This window comes from Pipistrellus hanaki (assembly GCF_964339955.1).
Source record: "Pipistrellus hanaki genome assembly, chromosome: 2".
NCBI classification, from domain to species: domain Eukaryota; kingdom Metazoa; phylum Chordata; class Mammalia; order Chiroptera; family Vespertilionidae; genus Pipistrellus; species Pipistrellus hanaki.
Window position 1 is genome coordinate 75,035,024 of NC_140504.1, and position 26,062 is coordinate 75,061,085.

Genomic DNA, 26,062 nt, shown 5'->3' on the forward strand with positions numbered 1-26,062 from the left:
CTCAACGCAGGAGCTGCCAAGCTGCAGTGACTTGGCAGCTGCGGTTCTTGGGTAACACATCAGGAACCAGAGCAGAGGGAGCCCTCACAATCTGGTTTCCCTCAGAAGATGTCGAGAGCCAGTTTAGCTTGATCCCCATAGGCCAGGCTGAGGGACCCCACCAGTGCATCAACCCATGCACCAGACCTCTAGTTAAGATATAAAACACTAATAATGTTTCAAAATATTCTGTCAAAAACAAGGGGAAAGGGAATGAAACTTTAATTAAACAACAACAACAACAAAAGTATAAATGGCAACCAAACATTTAATTTTGGGGGGAAATGCTATAAAATTTTAAGAGGTCTCTTACCAGCCTCTTACAACTCTTATCAGTACCCCATTTGGAAAGGTCCAGGTTGTAGCATCGAGAATATTACAGTAGACCTCTTGTTTATAATTACTTCCGTGGAGATCATAGATAACCATCTGCAACATACAGAAAATAGGCACAATAACTAACTTTAAAAATTGCATTTAAAATTGTAAAAAGTCCTAGAATCTAGGAAATAAAATATCCTGAGTATATAAAGTAGACATGACTTTAGATGTTAAATCCTTGAATAAAATAATCCTTTTCTAAGTCAGTTCAAAGTCTTTACTTAAAACTCCTTAAGCCTAAAAGTAACCATATTTTTCCTATTATATATTAGTCTATGCAAGAATCTTATGCTGCCCAGCCAGCATGGCTCAGTGTTGAGCATCGACCTATGAACTGGTCAGGGCATAAGCCCGGGTCATGGGCTTGATCCCCAGTATGGGGTGTGTAGGAGGCTGCTGATCAATGATTTTCCCTCATCATTGATTTTTCTCTCTCCCTCCCACTCTCTTCCTCTCTAAAATTAAAAAAAAGAAAAAGAAACTTATGCTTACCTTTCCAGGTCTTGGGTTACACCTCAGAGTTTGTCTGTCAACATTCTGAAATAATAAACGTGGAGGAAGTAAGCCTTAAGAAACATCAGTGGAAAGATACATCATTCACTTTCTCAGCCATCACAAATCCAATTTCTCACATTTACTTGGTGACCTGATGTGCAAGGTGTACCCTCTAGGTGTTACAAGGAAATAGAGGTAAATATAAAAGAAAATGTGTTGTCTCTGCCCTCAGGAAGCTTATAGCTTGGAAGAGAGAAATAGTTGATTGCATTCTCATGACTCTTCTAAGTGGGGAGACTGGGGGGGGGGGGTGAGGGGAGAGAGGGGTTAAGTTAAACCCATAGGTAAAATACCAGGTTATGAAAGAAAATGCCAGATTATGAAAGCTAAGGGAAATGGCACCAGCGTAGAGGGAGGTGATGGAGAAGATTTAGAAGAGGCTTATCTGAGGAAGTAGGATGGAGAAGACCTTGAAAAACAGAATTTCACTAAGTGAAAAAACATGGCAGTAGAAAAACGGCCAGGAAGAGAACCGGAGAAGTATGTTGGTAGGAAACAGAGTGTGAACCAGAGCATAAGGAGACAAGGCTGCACAAACAGAATTCAGGGGCCTTGTAATACAGAGTGAGGAGGGTCCCCTTGATTTGGTAGACAACAGGGAGGCATTAAAGAAACATTTACTTAAATCACTTTTTAAAACTGACTTTGCCTTGCAAGTATTGATTAGTATTCAAGAATTACTATTTGCTCCTAAGGTTATTCCAGGTACAGGTACAGGCTTTGCACCCCTAGAGAAAGTTCCATAGTCTTGAGAATGCCGGAAAGGAAAGCCCCATGTTCAATGAATATTCTACATTAGACATTTAAACATTTCTAAGTCAAAGAAATGATTGAATTTCAAAAAAAATTTTTCCCCAACTATAATGTTATCAGCTTTTTCTTTGAATTAGGCTGTTCATTGCCCTGCTTTGAATGAATAACATGAGCAACTAAAGTGAGAGGAGGTTGTTAAGCAAACAGTTAAAATATGTTTAAGTATTTAAAATATTTTCAACTACTATGAAATATTTTCATGAGATACATAAGCTCAACAAAAAGTATCAATTTTTATTGATTGCAGAGAGGAAGGGAGTTGGGGAGAGAGATAGAAACATCAATGATGAGAATCATTGATTGGCTGCCTCTTGCACACCCCACTCTGGAAATGGAGCCCACTACCTGACATGTGCTCTGACTGGGAATGGAACTATGACCAACACTTAATCACTGAGCTGCAACTGCTGGGCCAAAGTATCAACTTTTCTCACATATAGTCAGAGAAACTCAGAATCTTGTCTCTTAATTTAGTTTAAAAACCAATGATAGCCCTGGCTGATGTGGCTCAGTTGATTAGAACGACATCCCATGCACCAAAGGGTCACAGATTTGATTCCTAGTCAGGGCACATACCTTGGCTGTGGGTTCAGTCCCTGGTTGGGGTGCATGTTGGAGGTAGCCTCACACAGATGTTTCTCCTCTTTTTTCCTTCTCCTCTTCCTCCCCCTTTCTCTCTCTCTAAAAAATCAATGATTAAAAAAACACACACATATCCTCCAGTGAAGATTTAAAAAAACCCAAAAAGTACTCTTGCTGGTTGGGGCACATGCCCAGATTGTGGGATTGATCCCCCATTGGGGGCATGTGGGAGGCAGCCTATCCATGTTCTACTCTCACATAGATGTTTCTCTCTCTCTCTCTCACTTCCTCTCTCTCCCTGTAAAAATCAATTAAAAACAAAACTAAATATAGCAAAGAACTGGAAAATAACCTGCTTGTCTGCCTTTAAATTTTGAGTTAAACTTTTCTCTCAATCTAACAGTTTAGCTAAAATACATAATTTATCATACACTTCAACCAAAGAATAAATTAACCTCTAATATTTTTTTAAAAAATCTTTATACATCAAAACATTGATTTTTCCCCCTTACGCTTCTAGATCATTTAATGACCCAAGCACTACTTCAATTAAGCACTAATTAATAATCAAAATGACTTACCTCTATGAATGGGCTTAATCTGCCCGAGTTGTCTTGAGCACGGAAATATTTTGAAGCCGGTTCCTGCAAAGTCCCACCAAATGTGGCTCCTTTTTCTGAAGAGTGGGTTTTGGAAGTTTGCAAATACTGATGATAAGCACTCTTTACAGAAGAATGTAGTTTAGAAGTAAGGTCAGACTTTTGTAGAAGCGTGGTCTTTTCTGGCCACAGACCAATTTGCAGATTGGGGGTTGTAGGTTCCTTTGCCTTCACAGATGAATTCTTAGAAATTCCAGTCCTTTCCTGGTCATCATCAGCATCAAATGCAATGGAAGGATCTGGCCACTTGAAGGCAGCGGATTCCCTCCTGCTATCTCTGAGACTTCCCTTATGCAATGGTTCTTCTTCCTCTTCCCCAAACTCCTGCCTCTCCTCTTCATCAAAATTCATCTTTAAGCGCTCGGACACTGACTGGAGAAGCGATAAAACAGAAGAGGGCTGGCTGGCATTATCCCTAGATTTTGTGGAGCCATGATGACCAGGTGAGACCTCGTTGGATAGAATGTCCTCCTGAGAGCTGTCATCCTCATAGATGGGAGACAAAGCTAAGGGATATATTTTGTACCTTTTGGCTTCCACTGATAAGAACATTTCTGAACTATCACTATCAAAGGTCTCCCCTAATTTAGAACCTCTTTCAAAATGATGGACCAGGTCAGTTCTACTCTCAGACCTTTCACATGTGACAACAGGTATGGTGTCAGGGGGTGCGTCAGGAAACGAGAGAGAGTGTGTACTCCCAACGTCAGCAGCAGCACAGCTGTCTTCACCTTGAAGGGGCTCTTCATATAATATAGTGAAGGAAGGATTGTCTTGTTCAGCCTGAGAAATGAAGGCTAAGCTGGAGTCTTCTTTTTTATCGCAATCGTCTCCTAGATTTCTTGTTCTGCTATCTACTGCAGTAACAGATGTTCTTCTGTCTAGCCTTTCTACGGTATCAATAGGTTGAAAATCTGGCATTGCTAAGGCAGGGTAGCCTTCAAAATCCTTACTTAATGTAGGTGGTTCATATCCCCTGAAATAGGAAGCAAGTCTATTGTCACGTGCTATCAAGCCTTCCTTTAAGTCAGTGGGCTCTTCCTCCATTTCTCCAATACCCACTTCAGCATCCTCTTGGGGTTCTTTTTCAGGTTCAAATATGGGAGGCCTGGTCTCTGCTTGCGTAACGGGCAATTGTAGGCCTTTCTCGTATGCTTTCCCTACATCTACCACTGCAGGCAACACTTGGTGTTTCCTGACAGTCCCATCAGAATCTTCTGGGGCAGTTCTCTCCATTTCTATCATAGAGGGCATGGACACAATCATTCTAACTGTCTCTTTAGCATCCCTCTTGCATGCTCTTCCCATTTCGGGAGAGGCAGGGGCTGCCTTCTTGGGTATTTTTTTCATTTCCAATGCAAAAGGTACTTTTTCAGTTTTCCTAGTAACTCCTTCAGCATCCATTTGGTAACTGTTTTCCATTCCCAACACAGGCCTGTCAGTCTTTTCAGCAACTCCCTCGGAATCTTTGTGGTAGATGTTTACCACTTCAAACATAACGGGCATCACCTCAGCATCCTTTTGGTAAATATCTTCTATTTCTGATGCAGGAGGCATCATGTCAGCCTTTTCAGTAATTTCCTCAGCATCTTTGGGGTAGATATTTTCTATTTCTGACAAAACTGATGTCACCCCGGTCTTGCCAACATCACCTTCAGCATGCTTCTGGCAAATGTTTTCCATTCCCAATTTAACAGACGTCACTTCAGTCTTTCCAGTAATTCCCTCGGCATCTTTTTGGCAGACATTTTTTACTTCTGACATAACAGGCATCGTGTCAGTTTTGCCAATGTCCTTTTCAGTATCCCCCATCTTACGAGCCTTTTCCATTCCTAAAAGGGCAGGTATTCCCTCAGTTTTTTCATGATACCTCTCAGCATCCATTTGGTATACTTCTTGTATTTTAAAACTATCAGCCGTGGGCTCAGCTTTTGCCTCATTTAATTCATCATCCCTTTTATGTGTTCCTCCCATTTCTGACATAAGGGGGACTGCCTCATTTTTCATAACACTTAATTCAGCGTTCTTTTGGTTTGTTTTTCCTATTTCTAACATGGGAGGGATAAGCTCCATTTTTCCTGTATTTACTTCAGCATCCTTTTTGTGCACTTTCCCTACTTCTGACATTGCAAGGGGTATGCTCTTACTACTGTGTGCTGGCAAGCCTTTTTCAGACATACACACAAGACTATCAGACAAACTGCTTTTGGATGTCCCAGGTACACGGATGTCATCATTTGCGCACGGAGGCCATTGGACATTTAATACAGGAGTTCCAGTATCCTCTGTCCCGATGTTTTGATTATCCACACACTCTATTTCCATTTTCTCTTTAGAGTCCTCTTTGACAAGTACATGTGTTTCTACCCTATCATCTGACCCTTTATGGGGCACGTCTTCAGCTAGTAAAACAGTATCTGATTCCTGCAAGTTTATACCATCAGATCGTCCAGCTCCATTTCCTTTCATTGACTCTGTGTCACTAGCTAAGTTACTTACAGAGAAGACTCTACCTACTACTTCATTTTCACTAATTTCACATGTGCTTTGATTTACGACCTGTTTTGACACCACGAACTCCCTTGGAGGAGGCTTAACACTATCCCCGTTCAGAATTTTTGGAGTATTAGCCTGAAGCTCAGAATCCCAGGTAGTCTCGGCATCTTCAAAAGCATCATTTGTTACATGTTCTCGGGCTGCATTAATAATCTCATTGACTAATTCCCTAGCTTGATCTTCTAACAAACAAGATACATTCATTCTATCGGAATCAAAAAGGAGACTCTCCTCACCAGGTGCAGGCGAAACACAGGCCTTTTCTCCCTCTGGGCCTCCTGACAGGCCTCCCAAGTCCTGCTCTTCCGAATGCTCTGCCAGTTGGGTCCCCAGCAGCGGCGCCTCCACTGGGTTCTCCTCAGCCGTGCCTTCCTGCAGGGCGCCAGGATCCATGATGCCGTCTCTGGCCAGATGCTCCTGGCAGGTATCAACTGTGTGTTTGGACTTCAGGTCTTCCCTAACAGAATTAAAGATCTCACCAATCAGCGTGTCAGCCTTTTTCAGCAAGCCGCTGCTGAGGGCCCCGAGCTGGTGCTCAGCAGAGGCTTCAGAACACTGCTGGCGGGAGCTGTTAACTGACGCCGGGGCCCCAGCAACTGCTCCCGCCTCTGCTTCCACGGGCTTGGCACACTGGGCAGCAGTTGGGAAGGCCAGAGATGCCGTCCCAGTATGATTACCCAAATGTCCCCGACAGGGGGTCACTTCAGCCCCTGTTGGTACAGATGCTTCCAATTCCAAATAGGAGCTGTCAGGGCACAGCCGGTTAGTTAAGGCACCTTCCTGTGTGGTATCTATAGCAACTTTTGCAGAACCCAAATTACCCTGGGGCTTAGGTGAACGGGTGACCATGCTGACTCCTTCAGCCTTACTAGAGGGAGGCGTGCTGTCACCACCACCTTTCCTTCCCTGAGACGAGGCTTCCTTTTTACATCTTAGCACAGAAGGGACATTAAGAAAGCTTGCATCTTCAGGTGCAAAAGTGTTTCTTTCCAAAGTGATGTCAGAACCCAGAAAAGGTGAATTCACTTTTGTGCTGTCAGTTTCTTGGAATTTGGGGCAAGCATTAGTTAAGCTGAGTCCTGCCGTTTCTGAGAAACCTGAAATCTTTTCAGTCGCACAGATTTCAGAAGGCTCATAAATCACACAAGTATTGGCTCTTTCGTCATGAATGGGAGGTAAAATCCCAGGTGTATTACTTCTGAGAGGAGAAGCATATCCCAACACTTCCGCCTCTGTTTCCTTCACACCTTGGTTTTTGGAGACAGAAGGAGAGACCTCCGCTTGGCAATTCTCTTTAAGTCCAGCATCTGAATATTTCTCTTTAAGCTCATTATGATCCATCAATCGACAACTTTTGTCCTGTTCAGCCTCTGGAGAGGTTAATTCTGAAAAGATAGGCTTTGCTGGCACAGGTGTAATTTCAAATGGAGAAGAAATTTTATCCTGAGAAATGTCTCCAGGCTCTGTTTGGCAAACAGGTATCTTGGAGAGGGCTATAGTTTCTCCTTTTCCAGAATGTGACTTCACAGGAAGACTATTCTGACCAGCAACTTCAGCTTTTGATAAAACTTTAGCAACGTTACCAGTTTTGGCGTCCAAGGAAAGAGAACCTGACTTCTCTGTAGCGCTTTTCCTGGCTCCTCTAATGTGTGAAGGCATTAACTCTGCTTTATGAGGGACCTGAGAGGAAATGGAGCTGTGGTCCTCAGAGAGGCTTTCCTCCTCCAATCTCGAGTCCACCCCCCTCGGGTGGGTGTCACTGGTTTTGAGATCTAGTGAAACCTGGCATTTTTCACTATTAGGAAGAACATCCTTGGATTCAGGAATCACAGACACATGCCCAGGGTGAAGACAAGCTGGAGGACTCTTGTCTTCAGCGTCAATGCGATTCGCCACATTTTCTTCTGGACACCCACCAGGCTCATGGGAAACACCAACAATGCTGAGGTCCTCTGCTCCAATGAGCACAGAAGACCCCGCATCCAATCCGCTTAGTGTACTAATTCCAGAAACAATGGGGGGAGATGAAGCACTGGAATTTGATTTTTCACAGTCAAGGGTAAGAGAATTTCTGGTATCAAGTGAGACTTGAGCTTGTTGAGGGCTCTCAGAGTCGGGAAGACAGTCTGAAATGTGATTTCGGTGGCGTTTGAAGGACAGGGCAGGGGTTATTTTGTTTTCCAGGCATGCTACACCAGGAGACTCACTGATACATTTTACAGCAGCAGTTTCCTTTTGATTGGTTCTAAGAACACGAGGCATCTTGCCATGTGGCCCCAAATCAAGGTTTTTGGCTTTTGCTACCGACAACTGGTCAGTATCTTTGGGTAATGACTCAACTTCATCTTCTGCAGTGTCTGCATGACTTGAAGTTGTGGGTTCACCAACAGAGATACTTTCTGTTTCCAGCCCGATTCCTGTCACAGCTGGATTTTTCTGTGCATCTTGGGCAGAAAACCTGTTTCCTCCATTTACAAGTTCTGTGCCTGTCACAGCGTGTCTCTGAAGAGCAGCCGTGTGGCTGGCAGCCTGATCTGATGAGTTACCTACAGTTGGCGTGTCAGAACACTCACTCTCTGGCGACGGCAACTCTTCATGCCTGATGGACTTCTCTGGACGTGGAAAATCTGTCCTTTCCTGTCGGGTAGTGTCACCTCCATCAGATTTACTACAAGACAAGTCAGCGACAGCAGGGTGTGCAGGCTCGACACGCTCTTCCCTTTGCACCAGGCTCCCCTCACTCCCAACGGAGCTGTTTTCCTCTGGGGCCGTCTCTGTAGGAGTGATCCTCTGAAAGTCTGGACGGCCAGGGACTGTGCCGCTGCAACTTCCTGTAAACAATGCTGAACACACCAGATTTCTGTCACAACTTAAACGCTGCTGTGAGTCAGATTCTCCAACAGCCAAGCTGGAGTTAGTCACAGAAGACGGGGACGGCCTCCTTCCCCCAGGTCCCCCAGGGCCATTTTTATTTAAAACATCCTTAGAAGAAGCAGTCTTCAGTGCTTCAGGGTTGGTTGTCAGATGGCTTTCCCTGTTGAGACCTCTTGTGCTACAATCAGAGTCTTCTAATAGGTCTCCATGCACAGGCCCTTTCATAGCGATGTCTGTGCTAGATGATGACAGAGATGACCGCGCCCCAGCCTCAATCTCATTCCCAGGGCCAGTGTGTGTGCTTGTGCTTGAGTCAGAACTTTCATTTTCTCTGTCCAAGGGATTCACAGTTTCTAACACAGCCTGTTGCTTCAAAAATTTCCTAATTTGTCTGGGGCCTCGATACGTTGCATATGTTATTGAAGGCCTCTCTGGTTTACCATCTGCTTGTCTGTGAAAAAACAAAACAAACAAAAACAAACAAACAAAAAAAAACAAACAGCATGAAAGAATCAGAAAATATAAAAACCTTCGATTAATTATTCTTTCTTAAAATAAAATTTAAAATAAAATTTAAAAATAAAGTCTCATAGGAATTTCAAAAGTATAGGCTCTTACTGTTAAATAATATTTTATATCTGAAATACTCTCATTTCAATAAAAAATTAAATATATCATTGCTTGCAATCAATTCATATCACAGAACCAAAGAGATAACTTTAATACTTAAAACGCAGATACTTAAATTATTGGTAAATAGCTTCTCCAGATATATTATTTACATAATATCTAAAATTGGTTATAAGCAGTCCTTACTCATACTGTCAAAATACACTATTAACCAAAATGGTATTCAACTTTTATAATTCCTAAACAAATTAAAAATTGTCAATAAGGAGTTACTAAAACTATTAATTCAAAATCTGATTTCCTAAGCTGGGCTGGAAGTTTATTATCGCAGTCAAACTGGATGTCCAGTGTCTTTCCCCTTCCTCTTAGGAACCACTTTTCTTAGCACTGTAAAGGGAAAGGTCCCAGTGTTGCAATAGCTGTGGCGAGTGGTGGAATTTTCCAGCACACCCCAGTGATGTGGGGTCCTGTAGCCAGTGTTTGCCCTTGAGGACTTGGAGGAGTTGGCAACTTCATACACAGTCTCCACCAGCTCTTCCTATTGTTATTAATTTCTATTATTGTTATTAACTGTATGATTTGGGGGATGTTACATATTTTTCTGAGCCTTGTTTCCTAATTTGAAAAAGAAATAGATTAAAATCAAGCAACAACAGCCAGGCTAGTGTGGTTTAGTGGTTGAGCATAGATGCAGGAACCAAGAGATCACTGGTTTGATTCCTGGACAGGGCACAGGCCTGGGCTGTGGGTGATCCCCAATAGGGGGCATGCAGAAGACACACAATTGATATTCCTATCTCTGTATTGCTTTCCCTTCCTCTTTCTTTCTACAAAATAAAGATAAAAATAAATTAATAAACAAAACAACAACAAAAAGAATTGCCTTTCTTTGCTGAGGTGGTTCTGGTGAATAGCCTTAAACAAGTAATCTGTTAACAAGGAAGGCTTTACCAACAAGAATTAAGAGGCACAGAATCCTCTTCCATTTTCTACTGTTCAGTACCAAACAAATAAACCTGACTGTCAAGGAGTAAATTCTTAAATGTTCCAAATTACAATTACAGTGCAACAGAGAGTGAGAGAAAGAGAGAAGAGTTACCAGTGGTAGGTAAACTGCGGCTTGCGAGCCACATGCGGCTCTTTGGCTCCTTGAGATTTTAGCAAAGGCCAGCTTAGGAGTACCCTAATTAAGTTATTAACAATGTACCTACCTATATAGTTTAAGTTTAAAAAATTTGGCTCTCAAAAGAAATTTCAGTCATTGTACTGTTGATATTTGGCTCTGTTGACTAATGAGTTTGCCGACCACTGAGTTAGCCTGTTAATAGCTGTGGACCAGTTCTGACAAAAGACTGCTATTTCTGTACATCTGTTGGAACTTTGGATTAAATTCCAGGTTGTTATTTCCACAGATAATTTTAGTCAGGCACCCTTGATCCCCAGGAGCCTCCACTTCCTGCCTAAACGAGGGCTTTCCAGACTTATGCCCACCACCAAGCCCAGGAGTGGTCTGTGCCCACCCGAGAGCTGCCCTCTGCACCTCCTCCCACCCCTTTCCTACTGCTAATGTACATTCCTTCAGATGGCGTGCATCTTTCTTCCCCTTCCCCGTACTTGATGTATAAAAGTGCTTACAAACTCAGAGATAATGTACATGTCTTTACTACCTAGCCATGCTGCTGGTGCTTTAGGCTCCATGCCCCAAGACAGGTATTTTGTTTTTTGCTAACAATGGTCTAATAAACTGTTCTTTTAAAAAGACTTTCAGCCATGGAAGTTAATTTTTTGTTGGTTTGTTTAATGACCTATTAATCAAAACCAAAGAAGAAAAAGCATGAAGTTTCCATTCTACCCAATTCCCATAGAACAGGCTCAAAATCCCCACCATTTTAAATTACTTTGGAACAAAAATCACCTGGAGAGGGGTTAGCCCATTGCTGGGTCTCACTCCCAGGCATGCTGAGTCAGTGGGTCTGGATCTGATAATCTGCATTTCTAATGCTTCCCAGGGGCTGCTGCTGCTGCTGATCCAGGGCCACATCTTCAATAGCACTGTTTCAGACAATTCTTTATGAACAATTCAATTTTGTTGTTGGACATTTGTTTCTAATTATACATTCTTTTTATTTTATTCTTTTTTTTTTTTAGAGAGGAAGGGAGAGGGATAGTTAGAAACATTGATGAGATATCGATCAGCTGTCTCCTGCACACTCCCTCCTGGGGATGTGACCGCAACCAAGGTACATGCCCTTGGCCAGAATCGAACCTGGGATCCTTCAGTCTGCAGGCCAACACTATCCACTGAGCCAAACCGGTTAGGGCACAATGGAATTAAAAAAAAATTTTTTTTTAGAGAGCCGAAACCTCCGAGGGCTCCAATAAATCACCAGTTTCAGATAAAAAATAAAAATGAAGACCAGCCCTAACCAGTTAGGCTCAGTGAATAGAGCGTTGGCCTGCAGACGGGAAAGTCCCAGGTTTGATTTCAGTCAAGGGCATGTACCTTGGTTGCAGGCACATCCCCAGTAGGGGGTGTGCAGGAGGCAGCTGATTGATGATTCTCTCTCATCAATGTTTCTAACTCTCTATCCCTCTCTCTTCCTCTCTATGAAAAATTAATAAAATATATTTAAAAAAAAATTTTTTAGAGAGAGGAAGGGAGAAGGAGAGAAAGAAAAACATCGATATCTAACCACCATGCTGTACACCTGAAACTAATATAATATTGGATATCAACTGTAAATTAAAAAATAAAATATTCCTTCTAGCTCATCTGAGTACAGGGAAAAACAAATTAGTAACTGTTAATCAAGCAAAGAACATAGGGGTGGTGAAATGCTCCTTGAATCTGTGTAAGATTTCAGTTTCTTGGAGTTGTGGGTAAGGTTCATAAGGCTAGTTTTAGGGAAAGAGCCCATTCAATTTCTTCTCTGAACCTCTGAACCTATATTCCACAAAGAAAAGATACTGACAGAGTATGAATACAAATCTTAGGACCATATTTGTTCCCCAAAGAAGACACTGAACACACTGCCTGTTCTAATACAGGAACAACTCAGACAACAGAAAACACTCCTATTCAAGGAAGTCTTAAATTAGAAGTAAATCTTATTCGCTGACAAAGTCAGCACCTACAAAAGGTATTAGTGTCACTAAATAGCTCAAAGGGCCCTAGATTACATGTATGGTACACGGAATCATAGAACTTTTTTACCTACTACCAGGAACATTACAAGACACTTCTTCCAATCCCTTTCATTGATAGTACAGCTTAGGCTCAAAAGCTAGGTCCAAAAGTGCAGATTTTGGCTCAAGTAAAGCTTTAACTTACTTTATGAAGTCACCGGTTTCCTGCTCGCTGTCTTGTGTTGTATCCAAAGAAAAGGCATCGGAGAGCGCAGCCGAGCTGGACTCGGGCTCTCCGGCCGGCAGGGCCTGGGGCCCCGGGGGGCCCCTGGACACCTCCCTGTCCGCCCCGACCCCTTCCTCGGGGCGCTCCCTGGGACTTGGCAGGTCTTTCTCAGTTTTGTCATGGTCATCTTTCAGAGAGGGCTGCTTGGCCTCAGCGAGAGATGCTTTTCCAGAGATATTGAATAAGTTACCAAGAAACTGAAAAAAGCTTTCTTTTGGCTGCCGGTCGCCTTCTCCTGCTTTGCCATCTGAAGTGGGACTGGGAAGGTCGTTGGGCTTTTTGGAATCTCCTGGCACTGGAAGAGTGATTAGCTTCTCAGCATGGTTCTTTCTGTGCTCACTTTGGGGAACCTTTGGAAACAAAACAGAGAGTCACAAGCATCATCACTAAACAGTAACTCAGACTGACTGATAACCCATTACATGACACATTCTGTGCTGGACCCAGGGACGTGTTTATGAATAAGACTGGTGGTTCCTGCTCCCTTGGGACGTTTACAGTCTGCTGCAGAGCACAGCCAGCAAACTCTAACAAAGCGGCATAGTCCGTGTCTGCGGAGAGAGGTACGGCACAGCTGGGAAACCCCGCCCCCTCTGGTGGCCGTGAGAGCAGAGGCGGAACTCAGGGATGCTTCCCGGAGGAGGTGACCCCTGTAGGAGACCTACAAAGTGACTCTGTGATGCTTGTGCATCTTCTTCCCTCTCCTCTCTCTCTCCCCCTTTGTGTTTAATATGACTGGAGGTCGGGGCACAAAAAGAGAAGAGTGAGGGCTTAAGTATGGAGAGATGAGTAAAGGAACAGATTTTGACAAACTTTATGTGTATTTAAATATAGCCTTAATTATTACAAAGCTAATGGACACTATTTTCAAACACTCGGTATATTAGACAAATAACACCCAAGCAGACCTCATCACTTCAGCACTGTGTTAACCCACGAAGCTTCCCCGCTATGGAAAGGTGTTCCTTAAGGAGATGAGGAAAGACAGCCACATGGCACATCAACTCAGAGGAAAGCTCTTCATGGTACAACACGAAGTTCTGATAAGCACATTAATGCAAACCATGGACAACACAGGGATTCTTGCAGAGATTAACACTTCCCGAAGTGCATTTTACCTGCCCATAACTAGGTACTATCAAACAAACGCATCCATGCATCCTGTCAGGAAAGAGTAAACCGCTCTATCAGAGATCAGGCGGGTGTGGCATCGCACTCTTCCCAAAGCTTCACTAGCTTCAGGCCAGTATACCAACCACCCCGCCTTCCAAGCTGCTCACTCGCCCACTTGTAAAAGGAATGTGCACCCGACAGGATCTGTCAGATGTTATGCTCGCTAGTGCTTATAAAAGGAAAGCTCAAGTGTGACTCAAAACAAATATCAGGACACCAAGGCAAAAACCACCTTGGGGCACTGCAGGTTCACATGACGAAGGAGTTGATCTTCAAGAAGGCGACAGCATCATAATTATAATGTTATTTGTTCACCTCGTTCCCTGTTTTAATCCAAACTCGAAAGTAGTTTAAAGGAGTGTTCCACTGACCACTAATAAAACTTAGCGTATGAGAGGCTGGGGAATGTACAGAACCCATTAGCCAGGAAACTAATTTTGAGCAAACAATATTTTAAGTTTGTTCCCACCCTGGGCGTCAGGATTTTTTTGAGTAAATACATAGCATTTTTCTCTGTGTAAGGACCTTAACATAATGTGTGAGTCTCTACATTTAGAATATCACCAGCCGTCTGAGGTCACTAAAAGTCTCACCTTTTACTGGTTTCACCTGGAACTTGGTCCCACTGCTCTCTCTCCCCTCCAGCCAGCCTCTGTCATTATGGAGCCCACACTGTAACTAGCTGTGCTCTCCCCTCACACAAACTGCACAAACAGCCTCTCTGGGTGGCAGGGCAAGATATGCTGGGTGATATTGGAAAATGCTCATGTAAGATACACATTTTTGTCCTTTATTCCCTTTAATTCCACCAAAATATTTCTCCCTGAGCCAAATGAACTAACACTATTACACCAATAGAACCGTGATTTTTTTGTTATAAATAGTGTGAATGGCTGCTCATCCTAGGTAGCTACTCATTACGTCATAAATACAGGGTAGGACAAAGTCAGGCTTACAGTTGTTCATGTGGGAAATAATACAATAATAAATAATAGTACAAGAATAAACTGTACTCACAACTGTAAACCTACTTTTTAAAAAAATATATACTTGATATATATATATATATTTTTTAATTTTTTAATTTTTATTTTTTTTACAGAGAGGAAGAGAAAGGGATAGAGAGTTAGGAACATTGATGAGAGAGAATCATCGATCAGCTACCTCTTGCACACCCCCTACTGGGGATGTGGCCCCAACCAAGGTGCATGTCCTTGACATGGAATCGAACCTGGGACCTTTCAGTATGCAGGCTGACACTCTATCTACTGAGCCAAACCGGTTTTGGCTATAAACCTACTTTTGCCGAGCCCTATATTCTTTAAAAGCTTTAGAGATTCACAAAGTCTTTTAAAATTGGGGCAATGGTTTTAAAAAGGGAGAATTAAGAGAACAAGGAGATTACATTTTTTAACTATCAATAAAATCTCAAGACAAAAAATTACTGTCTAAAAGAGTATTTATTTCACTGCCTAAATTATTTTCACTTGACAATTCCTTTCAAAGTATAATAGACTAGTTTCTAAACTGTGATAGAGAAATCACTGGTTTCTCTTTCCCCTAAACTTTTAGCTTCTTTGCTTTTCCAGAATTCCTATATCATAAGTTTACTACAGAGAACTTTTTTCCAGTTTCCTAAAATGTCTTAGTTGCTTAGTCTTCAATGATCTTATGAGAAATTTTTATCAATAACTAAAATCCCCTCAACCAAAAAGTTCTAAATCTAAATTTAGAAACAAAAACTAGCATAAAAGAGTACTGTTGTTCCAAGTAAACACAATACGTTATTTATGTAATTAAAAATTTTAAGTTTGATCTGAAACAGCTGCTCGCTGCCCTCCGCTTAGACAACAATGAAGTTCAGCCTGCCACCAGCCAGGGCCAGTGTCGCCTGCCAACAGGGCTGTCTGCCATTGTTCCGGAGAGTGAGCGGAATAAAAGCACTTGGGATTCAAGCAAACACTAGTGAAACATTGATTCCAATTGTTCTCAAAGATGTCGGCATTCTGCAAATAAAATAGAAAAGCTACCGTTGAAGGCATATGTATCTTAGGAATTTAAAATGTTTTCCTTCCTATTCCATATATTGTAATGTAATGCTACCAGGTCCAAATTCATCTGTTCTCTTTGCTTTGTGCCCAATGCAAGGAAATACAGTCATTTATTTATCTCCTCATTTGAAGTTTCTCCAGCTACCCTATTTTAATAAACCCCTCTACTCTGAAATTGCCTATCTCCGCTCTCTGCTTTATTTTTATTTGTTCTTGCTAGTATCAAATACATACACATATTACTAAATACCTGGTGTCTTCCTCTAGAATGTAAAAGCCACAAGGGCAAGGAATTTTGTCTGTTACAATCAGGCAGTATTTCTAATACCTTGAAACGCACCTGACAATAAGAGTCAAAAATGCTCAAATATTTGTTGGATTAATAAATGAAGGAAAGAAGAGTATAGAGAAGCCCCAGGAATGCAGGAGAGAAAAAGTCCTAACAGCTCAGGAATTCGTGAGCACAGCCCCAGACTCAGGGTGGTAAGCAGTGAGTAAGTAGCAAGGAAACAGGAACAGCCCACAAATGGAAGGGAACACATTTGAGAAATGTTTTTATTTATTTATTTATTAATATATTTTATTGATTTTGTACAGAGGAAGGGAAAGAGATAGAGAGTTAGAAACATCGATGAGAGAGAATCATCGATCAACTGCCTCTTGCACACCCCCTACTGGGGATGTGCCCGCAACCAAGGTACATGCCCTTGACCGGAATTGAACCCGGGACCCTTCAGTCCCCAAGCTGACGCTCTATCCATTGAGCCAAACTGGTTTTGGCGAGAAATGTTTTTAACCAGAAAAAAAATGAAAGACATGAGATGACAGTTTAAAATTCAAGTCACAAAAAATGGCTTTTTGTTCCTGTTTTGTGGATGAGTTCTATAGCTGTTGGAGGGAGTGACTGCTGTGTAAGAAAGAAGGATGAGAGGTTCCAGAAAGAAAAGCAGTTAATGAGAGAGACCACTATAGTCTCTAACACTTTTTTCAGTATTACATATATTTTAACTAAATTTATTGGGGTGACACTGGTTAATAAAATTATAGGTTTCAAGTGTACAGTTCTGTGATACGTCATCTGAACATTACATCGTGTATCTAATACTACTTGTAATAAAGGGACAGTATTAGCTTTGCAGAACAGGGACATTTCCTTTTCCAAGTAAAGCAGTAAGAAAGTGGCTAAAGTCAGCAATTTGTAAGCAGAAAAGACAAAGACGATGAGGAAGGTCTGACGGTGGCCCTGGCCTCAGTGAGGTGAGAGGAGAGATGAGGAGCTAGAGGAGGGACGACACAGCGGCCGAGCTGGGGCCCAGAGACCTGGGAGAGTGTTTCTGGGAAATGCAACGCCAGGCTGAGAGCAGGTATGCCAGCAGCAGTTCAGGTGAGTGTAAACTTTAAAGTATTCACTCATTTAATAATGAACCGCAAGACACTATTCTAGGTGCTTAGATGCAGCAGTAAGAAAATACACCAACGTCCTGCTCTCACAGAGCCTCCATTCCAGTGACGTAAGAACTGATTTGTGGGCCCAACTGGCATCTGTCTGTCACCTCTTCTATTAGCCTCTAGCAGGTGGCAGGTGCTATACAGGGAACAAGGACAAGAAGGTCAAGGGATTAAGAGTGTCATCAAGGAAAAAGCATGTTGTGTGGAAAACAGGAGGGGCCAGGTGACTCTTCCTTTACTGTTTCAAGTACTGGCTTGGTCATCCCTAAAGCTCTACCTTCATGTCCACAGTAAGGATGATCCTTCAGAACACCCTAACCCAGTTCCCAGAGCCCTCAGCTCTAATGACCTCCACTTCCACTATGCCTCTGCTTCCCCTTTGGCCAACCCTGAGCTATCCGTGCCCATAACCACCCTCACCTCTGACCCTCATGTGCAGGCATTCCTATGCCCACAGCCTCTCCTCTTCCCAGCTCTCCTTCCCACTGTCCAGGTGTACCCACCAGTTCTCCTACCTCTTCACACCGTCTGTCCTTTCTTACCCTGTCCCTTCCAGTTCCTACAAATGTTCTTACCTTCTCTATCCAAACATCCAATTTGAGGCCAATAACCTCAAAGCCTCTTTTATTTGTCCCTTGGTCATCCCCACCCAGAAAAATTCCAGTTTGATCTTTTCCATATGAGTGACTGAGCCTTGCTTTAGAAACCCACAGGAATATGCACAGCTATGCAGATTTAGACTGCCAGCAATTCACAATTTACAGCACTGCTGAAAACCAGTCTGCAATCTTCCCCCATTCTCCACAGCAGCTATTTTTAACCTTTCCCACATCCCTTGCGATACCTCCTCCACTGGCCCACTCTCTTGCTCAGCTGAGGGTCCTAGCTTCTGTTTCATGAAGACACTCCCTCCAGCTCTGACTCCCCCTCCCCCCTACCTGCACCACAGCTGCAGCACCTGTAAGTCCTTTGCTCACCCTCACAACTAGGGGGAAGGACTCCTCACCACGGCTAATTCCTCCACCATGGCACCACTTCATAATCCTTCCTGTCTGCCCAGGAACCGAGTTTAGCATCTGCCCCTCTGTAAACCCACCATGCAGCTTCCCTCTCTTCACTGCCAACCTACCTAAACAGGAGTTAGCAGCCCTCGCCATCTTCTTTCCCTTTCCTTCCTGTCACTCTTCAAGCCCCAGAGTTCTGGCTTCCTCTTCAACGTGCCGTGACCATTATCTCTCTCAGAGACACTGCCCCACTTGATAACTCAATGACGTAATTTTTCGGTCCTGGCTTTACATGATGCGCTTACAGAATGTGAGACTGATTATCTTCCTGAAAACTAGCTTTCCTTTGGCTCCTACATCATCACTCTGTTCTTCCTTATACTCTATCTCCTTCAAGTTTGCATTCTTCCAGCCATCCCTTATATATCGTGCTTCTCTGATCTCCAGCCCGGTCCTGACTTACCTTCATGATCTTCTCATGAAATATCATTTCCCAGATCTGGTTAATCAGATGATTCCCAGACCTGTATTCCCAGCTCAGCCTGTGCATCTAGCTATCAACCAGCCTTCCATAGCCACCTGCATGGAACCTCAAACTCAGTCCCTCCCAAATGGACCGTGACCACGATATGTCTCTCTTCTTCCATTTTCTGCAAACTACAACATTCCCATTAGTTAAGTAAGTCACACAGAACATCAGGACACTATGCCCTGTCCCCCAGAAGACTGCCAGCAGGGACCTAACGTGTTTCCTTGTTTCCACTCCCACAATCTAACTCCAGACAAAGGCCAGAGCGATCGGTTAGAATTCCAATGTGACCATCCTAAAGGCCTCAGGAGCCCTCAGGATAAAATCAAACTTCCAACACAGCACTCAAGGTCTCAGTGGATCTAGCTCCTGTGCTCCCCGATTTCATCTCCTGTACCTCACTATGCCTGCATGTCTAATGCCATCACATGCACTCTTATTCATTCTCTCCCCCCCCCCCCGCACCCCACTCCGCCCTCTTTCCTCCCCTCCCACTCTGACCATAGCATGGTTGTGCACATGCTGTTCCTACTGCTGACACCACTTCTCTCTCACCCTCGTTGACTAGGAAATTCCTACTACAGCTTAAGTTTTTCAGAACGGAAAATGCCTAGATATGATCTTCCAGTGGTCACCCTGAAGATCTTTTGATTTCCCTGCCGCCACCATAAGGTGAAGGCAACAACTTCACATGCTCTCATCATGAATAGTAATATTACCTACAATTGTTAACAGTTACTAAAATCTGGTATTCGTATATAAAAACCAGCTGCTTATTAGAGAATTCTAGTTTGTTTTCTAAGACATCTGGCTTCAACACATTGGCAAATTTGTTAATAACTGAAATTCTACCATCAAGAGTTGAAATTTCCTCAATTTTGAGGTAAGTTTTTATCAGTTTATTATTACTGATCTCTTAAGTTACCTATAGTTTATGTAGTGTTAAATTTTGGAATAAAAATTACTCTTTATTTACCTTTATCATAATGAATTTGGTTTGCAGTTGGTTGTCTGGTTAATTCCATATAGAATACCAACATATTTGCCTCAAAACATTTTTCAGTAAGTGGATTTTACCACTAATATTAATGAGCTATTTATCCCCCCCTCCTGTTAAGTAATTTTGCTTTGAAAGATAACATTATCATTTTATCACATAACTATTTTTCACTAAAAAATTAGAACAGGTAAGCAGATTGGCCGTCACCTATTTTGCCCTAAGTGGTTATCATTTCACAGAACGAATAAGTTTTCCGCAACTTGTATGTCATGACACCAGTGTTGTGATCAGTGCTGAGATGCCACAGTAATTTGTTACAAAATTAGTTAAAGAGGTAAAATCTCACTTTTTTAAATGCTGTAGAATGGAATCAAGGTTATATATATATATATATATATATATATATATATATATATATATATATATGGTGTTACTTTCAATTTTTCATTTCCATGTAATTTCCGATAAGATGACACAGTTATATATTGTGTGCTAAATAAGCACCCTTAGCCCCAGGTGACCCAGGACACTCATCTATCATATGTGTCAGGGGAAGATAATAGGTAGAAACTGCTGATCTAAGTAAGAAAAGTCTGAGCTACATGTAGCAATGGGTATGGAAAGAAGGGCTGCTGATGGGCCTTGGCACAAGGGAAGGGAAAAAAGTTGTAGAATCATTCCCAGATGTGAAGATTCAGTAACTCGTGGCACACTTTAGCAGGATAGGGAATTCAGAAAAAAAGAAAAGAAAATTAAGATGAAATACATGAAATTCAGGTTTTTGAGTATGTCCAATCTCATATCCAGTAACATTCCCAGAAAGGCCAATCCACAAATTGGTTCTATCTCCCTGAAGCTCAGGAGTGGATGGATAGATATGAGCTCAGTCATAGGCCAGTGGTCAGCAAACTCATTAGTCAACAGAGCGGCAAACAGCGGCTCTCGAGCTGCATGTGGCTTGTGAGCCGCAGTTTGCTGACCACTGTCATAGGCTAAGGAGTGGGTACCAACCAAATCTCTAAGGGCAGGTATGGAAGGTGAGAAGAGAAAGGAACAAAATCACATAACAGGGAAAAGTCATTCCTTCATGTTACGGCATAAAGATTTCTCTAACAAAAACACTGGGCCAGAATAAGAGGTTTTTAATTCTATGTGAGCTCTTTTGAGTCCCCTTTAATGTTCTCAATGCCTGGCACTCATGGAGGTGAATTTATTCCCAGAAATCTAGAGTATGTGCATGACTCATCTAGTTTCCTCTTTGATAAGAGATTCCATTATATCACCAAGTAGGACCACTCTAGGCCTATGATAGGCTGGTGCTGCTGCAAATCAAAACCAGGTACCCTACAATATATCCAACACCCCCAAGTCCAAGATATCAAGGCCCCAGACTGGCACCAGCCACACTGACAGGATGAAGCCCTGGCTGTCCCCTCGCCATCTGAACCGCAGTGATGCAGTGCAGTCTGCACCTCAGGCATCCTGACAGCACTCAGACTGTACAAACTTTGGACTTCTAGCTAAAGTTCAAAATGTATACCTTCTCGCATGCCTTCTTTTCAAATATTACAGAGAATCAATGTTTCTAATAGCTGATTTCTATACTGTTCATCCAGAAAAAATCAGTACCACCCTCAAGCAAAGAGTTACTGCTAAGTTTCAGCCAGACTTTCTATGGCAAGAAGACAGCTTGTTCCAGAGTTCCTACTTCTCAGGCACAGTGCATTGTTACCTCAATTAATTCAACAACATTCCTAGGAAATAAGGACTGAGCACCTTCCACTACACATCAGCAAACCAAAGTTCAGAGAGGTTGAGTATATTTTTCATTGTTACAAAGCTGCCACCTGACATATCTGGCATTTTAGCCCACATATGTCAGATTCCAAAGACTGTGCTCTTCCCATGAGTGTACATTAAATTTTAAACCTGCTCCAAAAGTGCTATGTGGCGGAGGCAGAGAATAGTGGCTGACGTGGGGCTCCAGGCAACTCATTCCTATCAGAACCAGGGCAGCTCTGCTGAATCTGTTTATACACAGAATTCTAAGAATTTGTAGTTGAAAAATAATTTTAAATATGTTTTTATTGATTTTTGAGAGAGAGGAAAGGAGATGGAGGGAGGGTGGAGGAGTGGGAGGGAGGGGGGAGGGGTGAGAGAGAGAGAGAGAGAGATTGATTGACTGTCTCCTGCACATCCCCTAACCCAGGTATGTGCCCTGACTGGGAATTAAACCAGTGACCTCTTGGTGCATGGGACAATGCTCGATGAACTGAGCCACACTGGCCAGAGCTATAATTGAAAAAAAAACTTTTTAAAGTGTTTGTGTGCTTGAAAAAAGAAACGAAAAATCTCTGTATTAAATTGATGTCATATTGCTGCTATTATATCTGTATCATTAAGAAAAATAACAGCAAGCACTTATTAAGGTCATAATTAATTTTTTAAAATTAGTTCAGTAACAAATTTTCCCCTAACCAAGAGAACATTTAATACATTTAATTTGACTTCCGTTTCACCTCTGGCTGACAAAGAGTTGAAAAGGACCAATAAGGAAAGAAGAGTTATACAAATCAAAATATGAACAGATGCATACATTAAATATGTTCATCTTACTAAACAGTATTGTACTCTCAACACAGACATTAATTTAAAGAACAATTAGTGACTATTTTTCCTCTGTGAGATGATCTTGAACTACAATTCTATTTTTATTCTGTATTAATTTATTTTAATTTTTAAATATATTTTTATTTATTTCAGAGAGGAAGGCAGAGGGAAAGAGAGAGCAGCATCTATGATGAGAGAATCATCCATTAGCTGCCTCCTGCACACCCCCTACCGAGGATCGTACCCACAACCCAGGCATGTGACCGGACTGGGATTTGACCGCAACCTCCTGGTTCATGGGTTGATGCTTAACCACTGAACCATATCAGTCAGGCATATTTTTATATATCAATAAACAGTGGCAACAATAAAAAAAAAATGTAGTTCTTTGCAGTAAGTGACTTATGGGAAGATAAAATATAAGTGTTATGAATCATAAATTTCTAACAGTAATGTGCACTAGATTGATACCTCTTGATGATCCATCCATAGAAACATTGCAGGAATATCAACCACTGGTTTTCATAAGGCGCCAGAACCTTCACAAAGCTGTATGATTAGTTATGGGCAATAATTCTAAAGTGGGATGAGAGTTAAATTTCATATAAAGCAGATGCCAAGCTATTGAGAATAAACCTAATCATTATCAATTTGTTTAGGTCTGTATTGGAGAATCTATAACCTATGGTCCAGATTTAATTCACTTTATTTAGCTCATGACTCATTTCTGAAAACCGACTTACTCCACAGTTCTTTTAATTTTTCAATAGGATTTCCTTTTGACAAATTTAGTTTATGAATATATCTTACAAATTATGTTAAAAAATGGGACACATGATGGTATAGAACTGCATCTGAATTCTCTCGCCTCCCCCACAGTGTGAGTTTTGTCAGTGACAATCTGAGATTCACTTTCTTCCACTATAAAAAGAGATAAAAATTCTGATTAACACTATAAGTAAACCACACACATTATTTTCTTTTCAAAACACTCTAAAATGATAGTAAGCTATAAGTACAAAGAGAGGAAGAGAGTAGATATTGGCAGATAAGAAATTTATGAAAAGGTTTAGAAGGCGAAGGCAGATGGAGTCCAGTAACTGACCGATGAATGCTTCCACTCTAGTGTCTGCAACAGGGACTCTGATCATACACCAAACAGTCCACCCACAGACAACCTGAAATAGCTCATTACCGAGGACACTAACCCCTCTGAAGGCAGTGTGAGAGGGGGGGTTAAAAGTAAAGTGTGTGGATGAAACCCTCCAGATGAAGTATGTGAGCCCAGTTCTTCCTTATTTCAGGCAGTTTAACAATCCTCCATACCTTCCATCACTTCTGCCTCCCAACCAAATATCCTATCTAATAATAGAATAATATGCAAATTAACCATCACTTCGCAACAAAAATGGCGGCCCCCATTGCCACAAGATGGCAGCGCCCAGTCCCCTCGGCCCCGCTGCTGGAGTGTCCGGCCTGTCCGCAGAAGCAGCAAGGCTGGGAGAGCCACTGGAGGGGACAGATCCAGCCTCCCAGCTCCACCGCTGCTGCAGTGTCTGGGCCTGTCAGCCTCGTTGAGGTTGGGGGTGACCAAGCAGCGAGGCTTGATCCGCCCCCAGACACGGCAGACAGAGCCCAGACAGCAGGGCTTGGGGGCTTCCTTAGCGTGGGGACAGTGGGGAAGACCCAGGCCCAGCAGTGAGAGCCAGGACAGCAGGGCTTGGGGGCTTCCTTAGCAAGGTGGTGGCGGGAACACCCCCAGGCCCCACAGATAGAACCTGGACAACAGGGCATGGGGGCTTCCTTAGTGTGTCAGTGTCGGTGAAGCCCCCAGGCCTGGCAGACAGAGCACACTGCAGGGCATTGAGGCTTCCTTCCCATGGCGCATGGTGAGGCAGGCAGAGAATGGATAGCAGGGCATGGGGGATTCATCTCCATGGCTGCAGTGAAACCTCTAGGCCCGCAGAGAGCAGAGAACCACGGGGAGTGGGCCCGAGCCATCAGTAGGACATCCCCTGAGAGCTCCTGGATTGTAGAGGGTGCAGGTTGGGCTGAGGGACCCCCGTGCATTACTTTTGTGCACCGGGCCTCTAATATATATACATTCTATATTAAAGGAATTGTGTGGCCCCGCCCAGCCATGTGCCCCGCCTTGACACCTAACTTCATCCAGAGTTGGAGGGCACCTGGCCCCACCCTGACCCCTCTGGCCTTCTCTGGCTGCTACAAGCCCTGCCTTTGGTCCTGCAAGTTGCATCGGGATGGTCCCGCCTCCTCCTGGTGCCTCCCTGCTTCTGCCCTGTCTCCGGAGCAAGGCAACAGCTTTGCCCTGCCATGCACATAGCCTCCTGCTGAATGGTCGTTACAGTATGAGGGCGTCATGACCATTAGCATATTAGCTCTTAATTATATAGGATATATACATATGTATGTATACACACACACACACACACACACACACACACACATGCACATAGCCTCCTGCTGAATGGTCATTACAGTATGAGGGTGTCATGACCATTAGCATATTAACTCTTTATTATATAGAATATATATATATATGGAGAGAGAGAGAGAGAGAGAGAACACCTCTGAAGATACTGAGACATTTGGGCAGACTGGATTTGAGATATCAAAAGCCATCTGTATGGAAATGGCTGAAATGCTGACAATCAATTCTAGAGTTCACGAGGGATGATGGGTAGAGATCTAAGAGCCAAAAGATGAAGCAGTGACATTCTAAAATATTACTTTAGAAGACTGACATTGAGGAGGGCTGAGGGTCTTAGAGAAACATCTACATCAATAGAAAATTAGCCAGAAGAGAATCAGTGAAGGAAACAGAAGGAAACGGCCAGCGGCAGGAATTGAAACCAGAAAGTACAATATGGAAGCAAAGATAAAAAACAAAGTTTATGGAAAGGAAGCAAGACTTGGGAAATCAAGTGTTCTAAGTGATAAAATAAGAACTTAAGAAAAGTCATGGGGAGACCGGCCAGCTGATGTGGCTTGGTGGTTGAGTGCCAACCTATGAAACAGGAAGTCACAATTTGATTCCAGGTCAGGGCATATGCCCAGGTTTGGGGCTTGATCTCCAGTAGGAGGCATGTAGGAGGCAGCCAATTAACGATTCACTCCCATCATTGATGTTTCTATCTCTCTTCTCCTCTTCCTTTCTCTCTAAAATCAATAAAAAAAAATTTTTTTTAAAGTAAAAGTAAAAGCCATTGAATGTGGTTAACAAGAAGCCACCAGATCCATGGAATGACCTTAACTCATTTAACAACTACTTGAGTATATATAACAAATGTGCCAGGACAGTACTAGGTTTCCCATACCTGAGGGGACTAGGGGAAAGGCAGGAGTCAGAAATTATTAAGACATTAAAGCCCAGCCAGTGTGGCTCATTGGTCAAACATTGAACCAGGAGGTCATGGTTCGTTCCCGCTTAGGGCACGTGGCTGGGTTTCAGGCTGGATCCCCAATAGGGGGCATGCAGGAGGCAACCAATCAATGATTCTCTCATCATTAATGTCTTTATGCCTCTCTCCCTCTCCCTTCCTCTCTCTGAAATCAATAAAAACATTATATTTCTTTCAAAAGGCAGTATAATCTCAGACACTCATGTATAAGTATTTTCAAGGATAGATCACTTAGGGCAAGGGAAACAAAGGAAAAAATTAACAAGTGGGACTAAACTAAAAAGCTTCTTCACAGCAAAAAAAACCATGAACAAAATGAAAAT

The 26,062-nt window shown here is 42.6% G+C and overlaps 1 protein-coding gene across 1 annotated transcript in view; it reads right to left on the reverse strand.

Annotated features, from left to right (window-relative positions):
- CRYBG3 (crystallin beta-gamma domain containing 3) overlaps positions 1–26,062 on the reverse strand; it is a 130,876-nt gene that overhangs the window by 79,512 nt on the left and 25,302 nt on the right. The window contains exons 3-6 of the mRNA XM_084875401.1: positions 12,421–12,851; positions 2,952–8,910; positions 913–957; positions 353–468 (exon numbers count right to left, since the gene is read on the reverse strand). Of these exons, the coding sequence (XP_084731527.1) occupies positions 353–468; positions 913–957; positions 2,952–8,910; positions 12,421–12,851 (6,551 nt within the window). The remainder of the gene's footprint in view (positions 1–352; positions 469–912; positions 958–2,951; positions 8,911–12,420; positions 12,852–26,062) is intronic.